The following is a 16,226-nucleotide window of genomic DNA, read 5'->3' as shown; positions in this document are numbered from 1 at the left end:
TAGATTCTGCACTTTTTAATTGATTGGAATTTGTTATTAATTATACTCATCATTGATTCTCTTCTCATGTATACATTTAAGATGATACACAGGTTTTACAGATTTATTTTAATTTTTATGTGTGTGCCAGCCACATGAGTGCAGATGCGCCCAGAGGCCAGAAGAGGGAGTTGGAGTTATGTGTGTGTATGAGCTGTCCAATGTGTGTGATGGGAACTGAACCTGGACCCTTAAGAAGAGGATCAAGTATTCTGAACTGCTGAGCCATTTCTCTGGCCCCTGTAGTCTGGACTTTCTGTGTTAGGGATGCTCAGCTTGCCCCAGTTGAGATGACAGTATCAGAGTGAAAAGAGACAATTTAATATGGCCAGATTTCTCACTGGACTCAGACTGTATTAGTGCTGGGACGTGGCTTAGTGGCAGAGTGCTTTCTTAAGTCAATAAAGCCACATTAATTTCATCCCTGGTAGTTTGGGAAACAGGAGAGAGAGAGAGGGAGGGAGAGGGGGAGAGGTTTTAATTTCTGGTGTTAGATACTGCAGTACAGGTGTGGAAAGATCTGGAAGCAAACAGAGGATGGGTGTGCCCCTGGTTGTGTGACTCTAGGCAGAAACGTCTACTCCCAAGTCATTGGTAGGGAAATGGACACAACTATAGTCAGTCCTTCAGGGGCCTCTGAGCAGGTTAAATAGGAGGAAGTACCTGTCCCAGTACCAGAAAGAGCAGTAGGTGCACCTACTGTGTGCATGTACATGTACACAGAATGTCTGTGGAAGCCAGGAGGTAACTCCCTCCCAGGAATTAGCTCTTGTCTACCATTCTGGTTCTGGGATAGAACTCAGGTTGTCAGGCTTGGTGGCAGGTGCCTTCACCCACTGAGGGAGGCATCCTGACACCCCCAAGTACTAGTTAGTTTTAATGTGGAAAGCAATTTAGTTCCATTGTTGGCTGTGTTTATATAGACTGTTCTTAAATGAGTCATGTCTTGTTTAACTATTGATGTGATTTTAGATAAACAACTAAAGATTTAGTAATTCTCTTTTTAAAAAAATAAACAAACAAAACCAATGGGCAGAATGTTCTTGTGGTCTCCTGTGTTCTGAGTGTGGAACACATTTAATCCCTTCACCACAATTCAGTATGTACACAGCTACTCTGGTTTCACACGGCATCAGAAAAAAGGCCAAAGCGTAGTGGTTTTGCCCGCCAGCTTTAGAAACAACTATCTTCTCAGCATCGGCCGCTCATTGCCCGGCCGCTGTTGCCAAGCTTCTAATATAAGCACAGATGGAAACAAAGCAAGGAAAACCCTTCTCCCCAGTCACTGTGGTGCACGGCAGTTTTAGAAGCTGCCAAGAAACACCTCCAACATTACAAAAATCAGCCTGCTAGAGCTTCCCCAACACTGGGTTTTTACCATTTACAGTTTTCACCGTTTCCTTGGGAGATTCCGAGGAAAGCAACAGATCCTCTCTCGAGAAAAACCACAAGTGGATCTTTATGTCCAGTTTTGAGGAATCTGCCCTGGAGGAAGTGGACGTAGCCCTCTCCCCAGAGTACTGACTGACTCATGGTCCTGGGAGGACCCTGTGAACTGCTCAGGGCTTTTTTTTTTTTTTTCCTTCTTCTTCTTCTTCTTCTTCTTCTTCTTCTTCTTCTTCTTCTTCTTCTTCTTCTTCTTCTTCTTCTTCTTCTTCTTCTTCTTCCTCCTCCTCCTCCTCTTCCTCCTCCTCCTCCTTCTTCTCCTCCTCCTCCTTCTTCTTCTTCTTTTCTGTGAGACAAGGTCTCACAAGGTCTCATACGAGCCAGGCTGTTCTCAAACTCACTATGTAGTTCAGAATGGTCTCAAATTTATGGTGATCCCCCTGCCTCAGCCTCTCAAGTACTGAGACTGCATTCGTGCCCTGTCATGCCCAGCTTACGACATCTTCTTACCATGGCTCTGGCCTCCTCTCGGATGGACGGGATGGAGAGGATGCTGTACAGGGCTCCATTCACATACGGCTGGATCTTAAAGGGGAGCAAAAAGAGACGTCATTTGCGAGTTTTCCAATAGTATACAACTCAATTCTCAGAAGTTAGACTTAAGAACAGTCGAGGTAAGGGGAGAATTGGTATCCCATCCTTCAGAACCCAGAATGTACATTCACATGTTTAGAAACAACTGTCCTCTCAACATTGGCCACCTCCATGTGTGACGCCGCAACTGAAGCCAAACCTAACCCCACCCTGTCTCTCCGCCTCCTTCCTGCTGTGTGTCACTGATTGACTGACATGATTTCTAGCATCCTGGTCACTCAGAGCAGAAACTCGGCAGTCGCCAGGGAGTCTGCTCTTTACTCCCGAGTTTGCTTGCTGAGCATTATTGCTAAGAGCCCTTGATTTCCCACACTGGCTGCTACTGTCCTTGGACGAGAGTGACATAGCTGAGGATACACTGTCTCTAACACCAGACCCACTTCTAAAGCTTGTCCTGTGATCCAATCACTGTGGCACTGAGCCGTCTTGCCTGTTTGATTTGACAAGAGCCTCTTTTCCATATTCCAAAAAATATTAGCTGCAGACAAATATGTGCATCTGCTCCTGATGGCTCTGGGTCTCATCTTTCAAGACCAGGGCTACCTCACACAGGGTACAGCTAACACTCTTCCAGCTTCTAACATACACACACGTATTTGTATTCTTTCTTTCTTCCTTCTGAGACGTGTTTGCTTCAGCTTGAAATGATGAGAGCGATGATGACCCTGAACTTCTGACTCTCCTGCCTCCACCTCCAAGTCCTAACCTACAGGACACTATACCTGGTTTATGTTGCATTGGAGAGTAAAGGCAGAGCTTTATGAACACTAGACAAGGACGCTATTGCTCTTAAGCAAATGCACTGGCAGCAGCTGATGACAAGAATTGACTCCTTTGATCTAAGCCATTTGCATTTCTTTAAGTCAGGGAAAGAATGTGATTCCTGTAGCACTCACCTGCCTGACTTGAATACAATGAAGAAGAGTCTCAGAGAGCAATCAAGCCAGGACTGAAGTAGTGAAAAACTCTCTGGCTGTTGTAGTGGGAAATATGTAGTGGGCCCAGCATGAACTGTCATGACCATCTAATATCTACCTGCTGAAGATGCCAGTGTCAGCCAGGTGATGCAGCTGTGGGGATGCAGCTGCATGTGAAATGAACTAGACCAGAGCTGCCTGCTTGGAGTGGGGAGAGATGCATGGCTTTCTAATGCTCCTCTTGACCCAAGGGTCCTGCCAAGCATGTCTGCTGAAAGAGGCCCGTGGCACATCTGTCAAGACATGTCTAACTGTGGTTGAGGCCCCAGCACTCTGAAGGCTGAGGCAAGGAGAATCAAAAGATTGAGGCCAGCCTTCGATACCCAGAGGGTTCTGGCCAGGCTGGGCTAACTGTAAGATGCTATGTTTTCTGCAAAGACATTTGTCAAAAGGAAGTGAGAGATGAATCACCTGCACCTATTCAGTGAATACCTATTGTGAATTTGTTGTCCTATATATTTTAAAATAGCTAGACAATGTGGTGGTAATCGGGTTATTCTGGAGGGCAACCTGAGCCCTGCATTTGCTATGAGCTGGCAGCCCTGAGGGCCACATATCCCATGGAAGCTCAGTATAGGGTTTCATAGGACAACTGTGGAGCTGTCACTGAGGATAACTGTTGTAGTGGAGCTGAAAGCAATCAAAGTCCTGCTCTGGAGAAATAAGATATGTACCAGGGCATGGTGTAAGCCAGGGAGTGCTGCAGTAGAGAAGCTGAGAACAGGAGACCCATGAAGCAACAAAAATGGCCCCGAGATGCCAGGGGACAGCTGTCAACAAATGAGCTCTAGGTTGTAATATCTTTTATGCAAATTAAGCTTACCCAAACATACCATCAGAGCTACTTTGAAGACACAAGTAACCACAGACAGACATTGAACAGCAGAGGACACAAGTGTAAGAATCCAGCCAGGATATATGATACTAGAAAGTAAGGCAGGACAAGGACCTGGCTAGTTCAATGGGAGCAGAGCTCCAGAAAATGAGGCATGAAATGTTAGAAACTATACAAGATGTAAGTCATTTACAAAAATGGCCAGAGGAGGGCTTGGGAGATGGCTCAGAGTAGATAAGATGCTCGCTATGGAAGCAGAATGCCCTGAGTTCAGAGCATGGTATTCATGTAAATCCCAGCACTTGGGAGGCAGAGACTGGGGATCATCAGGGCTGCCAGACTAGTAGAACAGGAGAACTCTCATGGTTCTTGCCTTAGGAAATGAAGTGGAAAGCAATCAAGGAAGATACCCAACATCAAAATCAGGCCTTCGTGAACACCCACACACACCTGCACTCACACACATGTAAATTTATCCACACACGCACACACATAATGCATGCACGCATGCAAAAGACTCTCAAATCTAGGAAGAAATATATGTCTAGTGCAGCAATTGCCCAAAGCCAGCCTCTTGCATAAGAGGTCAGCCTCTTGCATAAGAAGTCACGAGCACCCAGGTCACCATTACAGTCCCCCATTCCATCACAGGGCCAGCAGCCTGAGTACCTCATGGTTTTCGTGTCCAAGGAGATCTGAAAGAACTTTCAGCATGAGCCCTGCCACCTTAGCACACATGTTCTTTCCTGTGGGAAGCAAAGCAACATAAAATGCATGTCAGACAGGTTAGCACCAACCATATGTGACCTTGAGCTGGTCACTTATGTCACTCTGAGGCCTCGGTTCTCTCCTTTTTAAAGTGGATTATTATGCTGGTGGGTTCGGTGGTGATGCGTTCTTATAATCCAGGGAGGCAGAGGCAGGAGGATTTCTGTGAACTGGGAGCCAGCCTGGTCTACATAGGGAGCTCCAGGACAGTCAGGGTTACATAGAAAGACCCAGTCTCAAACAAACTAACTAAAATAGATGATTAGCAAAGAATTAAGTAAACCCACATAAACCCCAAGAACTCAGAAGCTGGTAGTGGCCTTGGCGACAGTCAGGGTATGACGGGCTGTGTGGCCATTCTGTATCACCAAACTGCAAGCAAGCTGATGACAGGAAAAGGTGGTGGGGATCCGACGAGCACGCTGAGAGCTGGGGCTTCCACACAGGCTGTTCCTAGAGCAGAAGACTGAGCAATGGTCGCTCACTCGGTGAACAGCACGTGCTTGCTTGGAGCACGAAGCCCTGCAGGTGGGGAACACCTGGCGAGCAGCTGAGCCAGCTGGCTTCTTGCCCTCCTTTCCCACAGACCCCAGGGGATGCAGAGAGCCCAGCTGGACCAAGCACACCTTCTAAGGTGTCTCATATGGCAGGTGACATAGTGTCTGAGAGGGCTGACGTGTGTAAACAGAAGCTAAACTCCCATCTCCATTGAGTAGATAAGTATTTTAGGTTGTTTGTGGGGGCGAGGGGTTGTGTTTGCTTTTGTTTTTGAGACAAGATCTCACACAGCCCAAGCAGCCTCCAAGTTGTAGTACAGCCAAGGATGATTTTAAATTTCCCATCTACCTGTCTCTGCCTTCTGAGTGCTGGGGTTAGAGGCAGCACCGTCATGCCTAGTGTGGTGCTGGGGATTGTGCATGCTAGGCAAGCATTCTACCAACTGAGCTATGTTCCCAATGGGTGAGAAGCAGTTTGTGGTGCCCATGTGAACCTCCATCTCCAGGAGATGGAGAATAATGAGTAGGCAACCTGCCACCAACTTAATCCCAGAGGCTGCTGGGAGCACACCTCTGTCTTCAGTGGCAGGGATCATAATTCTTAACTTCTTATGTTTGAGAAGTGCAATCAAGATGAGACAAGATGTGAATGGATTTCCTTTTCTCACCAGAAGGGCACTGCATACATACAAAACTGCATATATATTCTTTCCATGGTTAACATGGTATGTTGGCTTTAAGGGACTGCTAGCTTCATATCTAGCTAAAAATGCTTTATGCACCCCTGTCCTGATTTCCAGGAGGGAGACAGAAAGCAAGCTCTACTGGGCTCACTGGGAATGTAGGTATGTGGGCAGATCTCTGGCCATCTGTTCTCCGTACAAGGACATGTGTATGTGGGCGTGTATGGATTATTGGGGGGCTGTGGCACCTGCACTGCGGAGGCAGAGGTTCATGAGCAAAGCCACAGAGTACTCCAATGTGTAGTCAGACAGGCAGTCAGGGTCCTTCAGTAGGTCGATCAGCCAGAAGATGAGGCCATCTCGAATCATCGCTGTCTGCAGTGGCCGCCTAAGAGGAAACAACCTTATTAGATGAATTAACAGGCAAGGGACTTTCTATGGAAGAGTGGTCCATGGTGCAAATGGGATCAAACGGAGCTATGAAAAACAAACTCTGGGGAAGAGCCTATTGTGAAGCCCATTCAACTGGGACAATACAAATTCTCTGCCCTTTAAGGACACAATAGTTTCATGAGAGACTGAGCAGTAAGAAGGCCTCTCGCTTTGAAAACTTCCTTTTCAATATCTAAAGTTAGCAGACTGTTACTTCAAATATGTAGATATTATCAATAGCTTTGGTTTACATGATCCAGGTAACTGGTCCCAGAAATATTACTTTGAAACAAAATCAGTTTGAGGGTGGGAGGCTCACGTGATTCTAAATCTTACATGATTCCCTGAACTGGACACGCACAAGACAGGTAGAGCTACAGGAAGGATATGGGTTGCCGTCTTGGGCTGGGAATGGAATAGAGAGTGGCAACAGTTAGTGGGAGACTTTTGTTCTGTAGTGATAGAAACGCTCTAAAATTAGGACTGGTGAAACGGCCTGTGGGTAGGGGCACCTGCAGCCAAGCTAGATGACCTGAGTTTGACCCCTGGGACCCACATGATGGAAGGAGAGAATGGATCCCTACAAATCATCCTCTGACCACCACAATACACACATGTAAGTAAATAAATGGGAAATATGCTCTACAGTTAGGCTGTGATGGCTGCAAATGTGTGAAAACTTGGCTTTCCATTGGTGACGGTGACTCTGGGGGCTGCAGAGGCGGCTCAGCTGTTAAAAGCACTTGTTGGTTTTGCAGAAGATCTCGGTTCAGTTCTCAGGACCTACATCACAGCTCAGAACCGTATGTAACTCCTGTTTTAGGGGGTCAGGTGCCCTCTTCTGACCTCTAACATGTGTAACACCAGGCACACACATGTTGCACAAATATAGGCACAGGCAAAACAGTCATATTCATAAAATAAAAGTTTTATTTTGGAAATAATGTTCCACTCTGTAGCCTTGGCTGGCTGGGACTCACGATGTAGACCATGCTGGCCTCAAACTCATAGAGCTTCCCCTGCCTCTGCCTCTCATTAGAACACCTAAGCTGCTCTAAGACACACACTAGATCTGATACAAAAAGAACATGAAGAGTTGAGAGGGCCCAATGGTTAAGAGCTCAATGCTGCTCTTCCAGAGGACCCAGGTTAAGTTCCCAGCAACCACATGGTAGCTTACAGTCATTTGGAACTCCAGTTACTGGTGCCTCCAAGGGTACCAGGCACGCATATACATACATTCGGGCAAAACACTCATACACATAATAACATATATTTGAAAAGAAAATACTTAAAAAAAAAAAAAAAGCATGGGACTCTTAAGTTCCAAGTCATGCCTGGTCCAGACCAAGACTACCACAGAACTATTGGTCCCATGAAGCAACTTCACTCTGCGGGTTTACCCCTAAGCCAAGCACCTGGCTGGCACTAATGCCCCAATACTAGCTAGAAGAAGGTACTGGTACATTCACTGTAATGCCTTCCTCAATCCCCACCAGCCTTAAACAGCAGAGCTTAGATTAGAAAGAAATTTCCAGCTGTAGCCTAGAAAGTCATCTAACTTCTCCTAAGTATTAGCAGAAAGATACCACTTGCATCCTACAGTGTCATGAAAATTAAGTAATAAGTGAATGGTGGTTCAACAACAACAACAACACACACACAGAGGCACACACACACACACACACACACACACACACACACACCAGCCTGAGCTCAAAGGCAGAGACTGACCAATGTTGTGGTCCTCACCTGAGGCTGAACTTCTGCAAGGCCCCGAGGACATTCTCACGAGTGATGACATCCTTGTCTTCCTCCTTGAGCCTTCCCTCCAGCATCCGCAGTACCTTTGTGTTCTGGGCCAGGTACAGGCGACCTAGTAATGTGCCAGAGATGAAAACAGGAAAGATGTAAAGAACTAAGTTGATGTGTGCCAAGTCTGCTTTCTAGTAAAGCTCTACACAGGGTACACAAGAAAGCTCTAAGGAAACTATTAAAGTGTATTTTTCTGAGTCAGGTGTAGTGGTGCATGCCTGTAATCTCAGTACTGGGGGAACCAAGGCAGGACTGCAAGTTTGTGGCCAGGCCAGTATATACATACGGAATCCTGTCTCAGAACAGTTTACTCAATCAATGATAGACTGATAGAATAACCTATAGAAAGCCTTTCTTCCTGTAAGCTGGACATAAACCATTGTCACAGTGTGTGACATCTAACCCTGAAGGCCCTCCAAGGAGGAAGAGGAATGGAGCTGTGCTGTGAGGCCCTGGCCTTCACAGAGAGCTAGCCAACAACTGATTCTGCCACACTCCACTGTCCCTTTTAGACATGCACAGGACCTGATGGAGGTGGAGGCCCTACCTGGGACACCTTAATAAGTATAAAGCCACTACTAACCTTCTGCAGGTTTCTGCATTGACTGATATTAATTTTAAACAGGATGATTAGATGAATGGATCTCAGTGCATAAGCTTGCATACGATGGCTTATAATAAATTTTGCCAAATGAATGGAATAATGAATCAAATAAACTTGTTGAGTATCATGTATTTATAACCTGAAAACTCTTTTTATTCGTATTAAAAATTCAGATGGGTGTGATGGCATACACTCCCCAGTGCTCAGAAGGCAGAGGCAGGTGGATCTCTGTGAGCTCAAGGCTTACCTGGTCTACAGAGTGAGTTCCAGAACAGCCAGGGCTACCCAGAGAGACCCTGTCTAGAAAAACAAACAAATATGCAAAAACAAAACAACAAACTCAAATAAGTAAGAATTTAAGGAAACTGTCCTGGGAATGTTTGAGTGAATATATTTGTGAATGGAGGAGTGTGAGTGGCAAGGGATAATATACATGGAGAACGTAGGACAATTCAGCTGTCAGGTCATTCCTTCCACCATATTTTGAAGCAGGGTGTCTCTCTTGTTCTGGCACAGTGCTGTCTTACAAACAATTCTGTCTCCTCCTCCCATCTCACCCTAGGAATGCTGGGATACACATCTGACATGTTAGTGGGTTCTAGGGATCCAATCCAGGTCACCAGGCATGAGCCAGAGCTTTCACTAGCTGAGCTGTTTCACCTGCTAATGGCCCTTTGTTGAGGTTTGGTCTTTCGATATGTACTGTAATACTAAGTGCAGGCCCCCAAGACCAGAGATGAGAGTCTGCAATTAGATGCAAGTGATGCTATGTGACCTTGCCCCCAAGTTATTTCTGGTTGGTAAATAAAGATGCCTACTGCCTATAGCTGGGCAGAATTGAGATAGATGGTGCTTGGTGTTCCCACCAGGTACAATGTTTAATTATTTCTGAAAATTTCAAATCCTTTGAAGACCGAAGGAAATGGTCCAGTGCTTGCTAGAATAAGCTTTACTTGTTTCACCAAACATATATTGGCAAGTAGGAGTTATAAAAAATAGTATTACAGCTGAGCATGGTGGCGCACGTCTTTAATCCCAGCACTCAGGAGGCAGAGGCAGGCGGATTTCTGAGTTCCAGGCCAGCCTGGTCTACAAAGTGAGTTCCAGGACAGCCAGGGCTACACAGAGAAACCCTGTCTCGAAAAACAAACAAAACAAAAGAAAACAAAACAAAACAAAATAGTATTACCTATCATACAATTAAAAAAATTTAAATACGAGATATAAAATCTTATGTATTATAAAATAAACTCCAAAGACAAGAAAATCTGCTCTGACAGATACTCAGGCGTAAGAACTAATTTTCACAAGATATGTTAGAAATAAAATGGGGGGACTTGGGCCATTTTAAGCAGTACTAGAAAACATTCATTTTACAGGGACGCCAGGTTGCTTTGCCAGTACTGCTCTGCTTAGAGGAAAACATCATCTCACCTTCAGCCAGGGATGCCAGGGCATTGATGAGCCTGGCCATGTACTGCCGCACAGCCTCGCTCTTGGAGTGCAGCAGCTGCAGCACACTCCTCTGCAGGGAACAGCCATGAGAGACAAAAAGTGAGGTCAGGAGTGGAGAAGTGAAAGATGCCCCTCTGCCTGGTTTGACAAGAAAAACAGGCTACAGCCACACAGATCCCCTGCAACTAGAACAGCAGGGCACATGTGGCTACTATTGCTGATAGCTTTCCAGATGAGAGAAACACACTTTTAATTCAGACCCTGTCAAACATGCCAGGACTATAGTAAATGGATTTATTTTTAAAGACACAAATTCTGAAGACTTGATTAAAGACCCTGAGAAAAGCTAATTAATTAGTTCTAGACCCTGAGATAAATCACAGGACAGTCTGGGCAAGGACAAATCCCCTGAGTTCTGTCACTTATTTCTCAAAAGGTGAAGAGCTAGGGACAAAGCCAGGGACAGTACAGACAGACAAAGAGAAGACAGAAACAAAATGACTAGATTGCATTATGCTATTTCTGTGACCTCGAAGCACAGGGGCAGAGAGGGAGTATTATCCTAATAGGGTATCTCAGCCTTGGGGCACACCAGGTCCAAACCAGCAGGATGCTACCAAAACACAGACAGGAAGTCACAGTGAAAGTGCATGCCTGTCACCCCAGTGCCTGGGAGGCAGAGGCAGGACAATCTCCAGTTTGAGGTCAGCCTAGGCTATAGCGAAATACTCTCAAAAACCAATGGCAACAAGGCTGAGGGATAGCTCAGCAGCTAAGAGCACTTGCTGCTCTTGCAGAGGACCCATATTCCAGCTATCAACAATGAATAACTTCAATTCCAGGGGATCCAATGCCCTCTTCTAACCTCAGATATAGCATCACATGGTGCACATACGTACAATCAGGCAAACATTCACACACAGACACACACACAGACACAAAATCTAAAAACAACAACAACAACAAAAAAAAACAGTAGCTGGAATGTAACTTAGAAGAAGAGTATTCAAAAAAACCTGTGTTCAGAAAGGAGGGCATGGGGAAGTAGAGGAAGAGGAGGAGGTTGGAGAGAGAGCATCAGTTCAGGAGAGATGAGCCAGGAAGAGTCAACAGAAGTTTGGAGACGCAAGGCTCCTGAATGGTGGCCTGTACTTGATAGAGAGAACTCCAACTGAACCAGGCTGAGTGAAAGGGCCACGTGCCACCCCCAAGATGCCAACTGTCCTTGTACCATCTTTAGGCAAACTTCCACTGTAGCATAACAGTACAGATACCTTACAGGTCACCAGGGCACAGCCAGAAGAGTGTTCACAGTGAGTATGTACTGCAGAAGTGACATTTCAACAGCCCAGGGGACAACCTTTCAAACAGCTCGCTCTCTCATTAACTCTTAACCTTGGATTTTGTTTTTTTGTGTGTGTGCGCGAGAGACTGCACAAATGCACTCATGTGGAGCCCAGAGGTGACTTCACCAACCACTCCTCAGCTTATCTTAAGGGACAGGGTCTCTCATGGAGCCCGAAACACTGATTTGGTAGACTGGCTGGCCAGCAAGCCCCAGGGATCCCTGCCTCCCCTGCACTGGGATTACAGGAACATGTCACAGCACCCAGCCAGGTTGCCTGCCTGCCTTCTTTCTATCATGGGCACTGGGAATCCATGTTTGCATTGAACCTCAACTGACCTACCTTTCCCCTAGCCCCATCTCAGTCTGTTCTTAAAAAACTGAGATTCAGGGAGAGGTAGAGGGGAGGGGAAAAAATCCAACAACTGAGATTGGCAAAAGGAAAATATTTATTTTATTACAGTGCGGTGCTTCCAGATCAGGCTGCCCTCTGGGAGCCTATGAGGATTATCCCCATTTTGAGTGTGGGCAGGCCCAGCTCCTGAACAGGAGGCCCCGTGCTCTGAGAGTTAGGAGGCAGAGCTGACCACAAGCATGCATCCTTTTCTCTCTGTGGACGTGACTGTTTCTTATATTTTTGGTTATGAGCCTGACCTGTAACAATTGAGCCATCTTTTCAGCTCAAGGTGGGGTGTTTGTTTTGTTTTGAGACAGGATCTTGCTATGTAGCCCTGGCTTCCCTGGAGCTCTCTTTGTAGACGAGGCTGGCCTCAAGTTGAGATTCAATTGCCTCTGCCTCTCAAATGCTGGGATTAAAGCTAGGCGCTGCCACTGTCTATTGTAAAATCTTTTTTTAAACATTTATTTATTTATTTATTTATTTATTTATTTATTTATTTATTTATTTAATGTAAGTACACTGTAGCTGTCTTCAGACATCCCAGAAGAAGGTGTCAGATCTCATTACAGATGGTTGTGAGCCACCATGTGGTTGCTGGGAACTGAACTCAGGACCTTCAGAAGAACAGTCAGTGCTCTTACCCGCTGAACCAACTCTCTGGCCCTCTATTGTAAAATCTTAATGAGACCTTCAGATTGGCAATGCCACATCCTAAATTTGAGAATTACTAAGAGAGAAATTATTAGCCAGACAGCTCAGTTTCCCCTCTGCACAGGCCAATCCACTTTGGAGTCACGGTAACCCAGCATCAGCCTTACCGAGGAGTCATCCCACCCTTCAAGTTCTTTGCTAATTTCAGAGAATTCTAAACCACTCCCTCTTAAAAGAAACAAGAAAATAAATAGATAAATAACTAAATAACTAGAAAGAAACCAGGGCTGGGGATGATCTCAGTTGGTAGGGTTCTTGTCTAGTAGAGTATCTGCGAAGCCCTGACTTCCATCCCCAGCACCATTATATAAGCCAGGCCCAGGCAACAAGCCTCCAATGCCAGCCTTTGGAGTTGTAGATGAAGGAAGATCAGAAGGTCAAGTCATCTTCAGCCTTCAGAGTAAATTTGAATCCAGTCTGGACACTGTGAGACCCTAACACCAAAACAAGACACCAAGACACCAAGTAACAGTGGATTTGAAGGAATTACATCCTTCCATGGCTACAGAGATTATAGCATTTGACAAAACTCACTACTGTAACACCAGCTACAAACTCTGAAGATGAAGCATCATTCAAGTGGGAGGAGGGGAATGGGAAAAGGAAAACTAACAGAAAAGAGGCAGAGAGAGCATCAGGCCATCTGGCTTATTTGGGAATCTTCTCCTCAACTGAAGTAGGTCAAGAGGTGAACACAGACCCTCAAGTAGCTGAATAGGAAATGCCGGGCAAGCTCAGAACGTGGACAAGCCTGGAGTCTGCCAAGGGCCTCCCCACCACAAGGCCTGGCTGCCTCTTACTCACCTGGTTGTGGCTGTGGCAATCCAAGAGGTCATTGCTGATGTAGGCTTGCAGGACTGTCTCCCTCTGCTCCCCCGGATGGGATGTGGTCAAGCGCTGTAAAGAAAAAGCAGAAGCAACAAATTCCTACCCAGGAAGAACTAGGCCCTAAAAAGTAGGCAGATGATCAAGCAGCAGGGCAGAAAGGGTGTTGTGTATGTATGTGTGTGTGTCTATGTCTGTGTGTGTCTGTGGGGAGGGGAGGGAGTGTTCAGAGAAAACTCTAGTTCGAAGAGTGGGCTCAGGCTGCCTGTAGAACACTCCCAATGACCCTATCCAAGAGGGGCAGATGAGCAACAGGGTGGGGAGACAGATGGGAGAGAGGTTGGCTAGCTGGTTGGAATCTGGGAATGCATTCAATCTGTTATGCTGCTATATGAATTCATGTAATGTCCATAAGGAAGAAGGTTTGGAGGGAAGTATGTGGCTCCACAGCAATCCCCCACATGACATTTTTGGCACAGTCCTTTAGCAATCCCTCTTCAGTGGTGACCTGGTCAGCTAACAGCTCCTTCCTCCTGTCTTTGTGTCTCCTGGCTCTGGCCTGGCCCTTGCCCACGCTGCACACGGCAGTCTGTGTTAGGACAGGAGAAAGCTGTGTCCCTGACAAGAGCAAACGTGATTGCTTTTCCAGGGAAATAAACACCCTGTGGTTCAGAATCGGCTTCTGCCTGAGGACAATGTGGTGTGCTTGACACATCCTGGTTTGCAGCATTGGCAAAAGCCAGGCCACAGCCAATAGACACCACAGACAGGAAGAAGGAAAGGCCTTCCGAGGGAGGGAGGAACTGCTAACTGACCAGGTCACCACAGAAGATGGGGCTGCTAAAGGACTACCTAGAATGTCACCTGGGGAAATGACTATGGAGCCATGAGGCTGCATGGGAACTGGAGAGAAACAAAGGCAAAGCAATCCTTTCCTGATTATCTGATTATTAAAGTTCCCTCCGCTAAGGGAAGCCCTTTCTCAGCAAGAAGCCCAGGGAGTGTATGGACTGCATCACAGCTGGGTGGCCAAGCAGGGTGGATGTGGTAACATGAGCAGACCAGGGTGGGCAGTCCTGGTTGATCACTCTCTCTGCCCACCCACCTGGTCAACAGGCCCTTACAAACCAAAGCAGAGATGGCAGGGTTCCCCTTGGGTCCCCAGTATCCCTCATAGTTCCCAATGAGGCCAGGTTAGGATGCATCACCAGATGCTAAGCACCAGTGAGGACTATTTCTACTCAAGGGTAGTTAGGCTGCTTGAAGAATTCTGGCCCCAGGGTTCTCTGAACTATGGGGATCCACCAAGGAGCCTGACACTACTCTGGGGTGAGTTAGAAAGGATTCTCAAAGTGTGGTTCAGAGAACTCTGGGCATATAACTTGAAAATGCAAAGGGGTCTGGAATGCTTGAAAACTGACCCAGGCTGCAACCAGTCAACCCAGACTGAGGAGGCATTGGAACCCAGATGAGGCTACTGAATAGTAACTGTTCCCAGGGCTCTCTGGAGTTGTGACTGGCTGGGCCTGCCTACATACTCTAACTAAAATGCAGGCCCCAAGTTGAATACAGCATGTGACCAGGCAGGGGCTGGATGGCAAGGGGTGGCTGCCACATCACACATGAAGGTGACATCATTTGACAACAGTATAGAATGTGTCACACAGTAAGACCAAGGCTTGTTTCAGGAGCTGATTTTCTTGCTGGGGTTGGGGGAAGGGCCTTATGATGTAGCCCTGGCTGGTCTAGCTCCTGCTGTGTAGAGCAGGCTGGTCCTGAATTTACAGATCTCTAGCTCCCTCTGCCTTCTGTAAGCTGGAGTAAAGGCTCGTGCTCCCACACCTGGCTGGAGCCAGTGAGCAGCTTTTGACCTCAGGTCTTGGTGTTGGCAGGTAGCAGGAAGGGATTTTTAGTACAGGGGTTACGTGACTCCAGCCAAGTTACCAGGTCGCCAGTCAAGAAAAGCAGTGTTGGCTTGGCCTCTCTGCCTTTTGTTTTTAACTTCAAGGGGAAGGTACCTACCCAGCGCAGAGCCTGCAACAAGAAGGCTTTCAAGCGGTCACTCCCCCAGATCAAATCCTTCTTCAGCTTCTCATAATCCAGGGAGGGCAGTAACGGGACATCCTTCAGCTTCCTGCGAAGCACCCAGCACCACGGCAAGGTCAAAGAGAAGAAAGGGGCAAAGGGCGGGCATGCCATTACATCTCCTGAGCGACAATCAGTCAGGACACCTGCTTAGACTGAAGGATCCTGAAGTGGCCCAACTGCCACCCAACTCAGCTCCCAGAATTCCTGTGTCACCCAGATCAGCTCTGCCTGAAATGCTAGATGTATTTATGTAGCTAAATTTAATTCTTCTTAGATTTCAGTGGTATGCAAATTTTCTGTAATAAGCATGAATTACTTACATAATAAGAAAAAAATTACATACTAGGTTTTGTTTTAGTTTCTGTGTTCAAACAGAGTCTCACTGTGTGGCCCAGGCTGACCCTCCACCTCTGCCTCCCAAGTACAGTGATTATAGCTGTGTCAGTCACGTAAGTCCAACTCCCTAAACCCATGCTGACTGGATAGAGACATGGCTCAGCCGTTATAGGTACTTGTTGCTCTTACAGAGGATACAGGTTCCATTCCTAGCACTAATATGGTGGCTCACAACCATCTGTAACTCCAATTTCTGGGAACCCTGTCATAGGAATGCTAGTAGAATCACTCTAGGGTAAACCTCAGAAGGAAACAGTTGCTTTTCACTTTCTCCAGGGTAGACATCAGTGACTGACTAGGGTAGACATCAGTGACT

General features: G+C 46.5%; 1 protein-coding gene across 3 annotated transcripts in view; it reads right to left on the bottom strand.

The window, feature by feature from the left end:
- Armc9 (armadillo repeat containing 9) overlaps positions 1–16,226 on the bottom strand; it is a 126,464-nt gene that overhangs the window by 75,281 nt on the left and 34,957 nt on the right. For all 3 annotated transcript variants that reach the window (XM_021162963.2, XM_021162970.2, XM_021162986.2), the window contains exons 11-17: positions 15,449–15,560; positions 13,406–13,498; positions 10,125–10,215; positions 8,024–8,147; positions 6,088–6,227; positions 4,561–4,637; positions 1,936–2,010 (exon numbers count right to left, since the gene is read on the bottom strand). In XM_021162963.2, the coding sequence (XP_021018622.1) occupies positions 1,936–2,010; positions 4,561–4,637; positions 6,088–6,227; positions 8,024–8,147; positions 10,125–10,215; positions 13,406–13,498; positions 15,449–15,560 (712 nt within the window). The remainder of the gene's footprint in view (positions 1–1,935; positions 2,011–4,560; positions 4,638–6,087; positions 6,228–8,023; positions 8,148–10,124; positions 10,216–13,405; positions 13,499–15,448; positions 15,561–16,226) is intronic.

The sequence above is a fragment of the Mus caroli genome, chromosome 1, assembly GCF_900094665.2.
Source record: "Mus caroli chromosome 1, CAROLI_EIJ_v1.1, whole genome shotgun sequence".
Taxonomy (NCBI): Eukaryota; Metazoa; Chordata; class Mammalia; order Rodentia; family Muridae; genus Mus; species Mus caroli.
The sequence above is the reverse complement of the archived record's forward strand: the minus strand, read 5'-3'. Positions and strand labels throughout refer to the sequence as shown.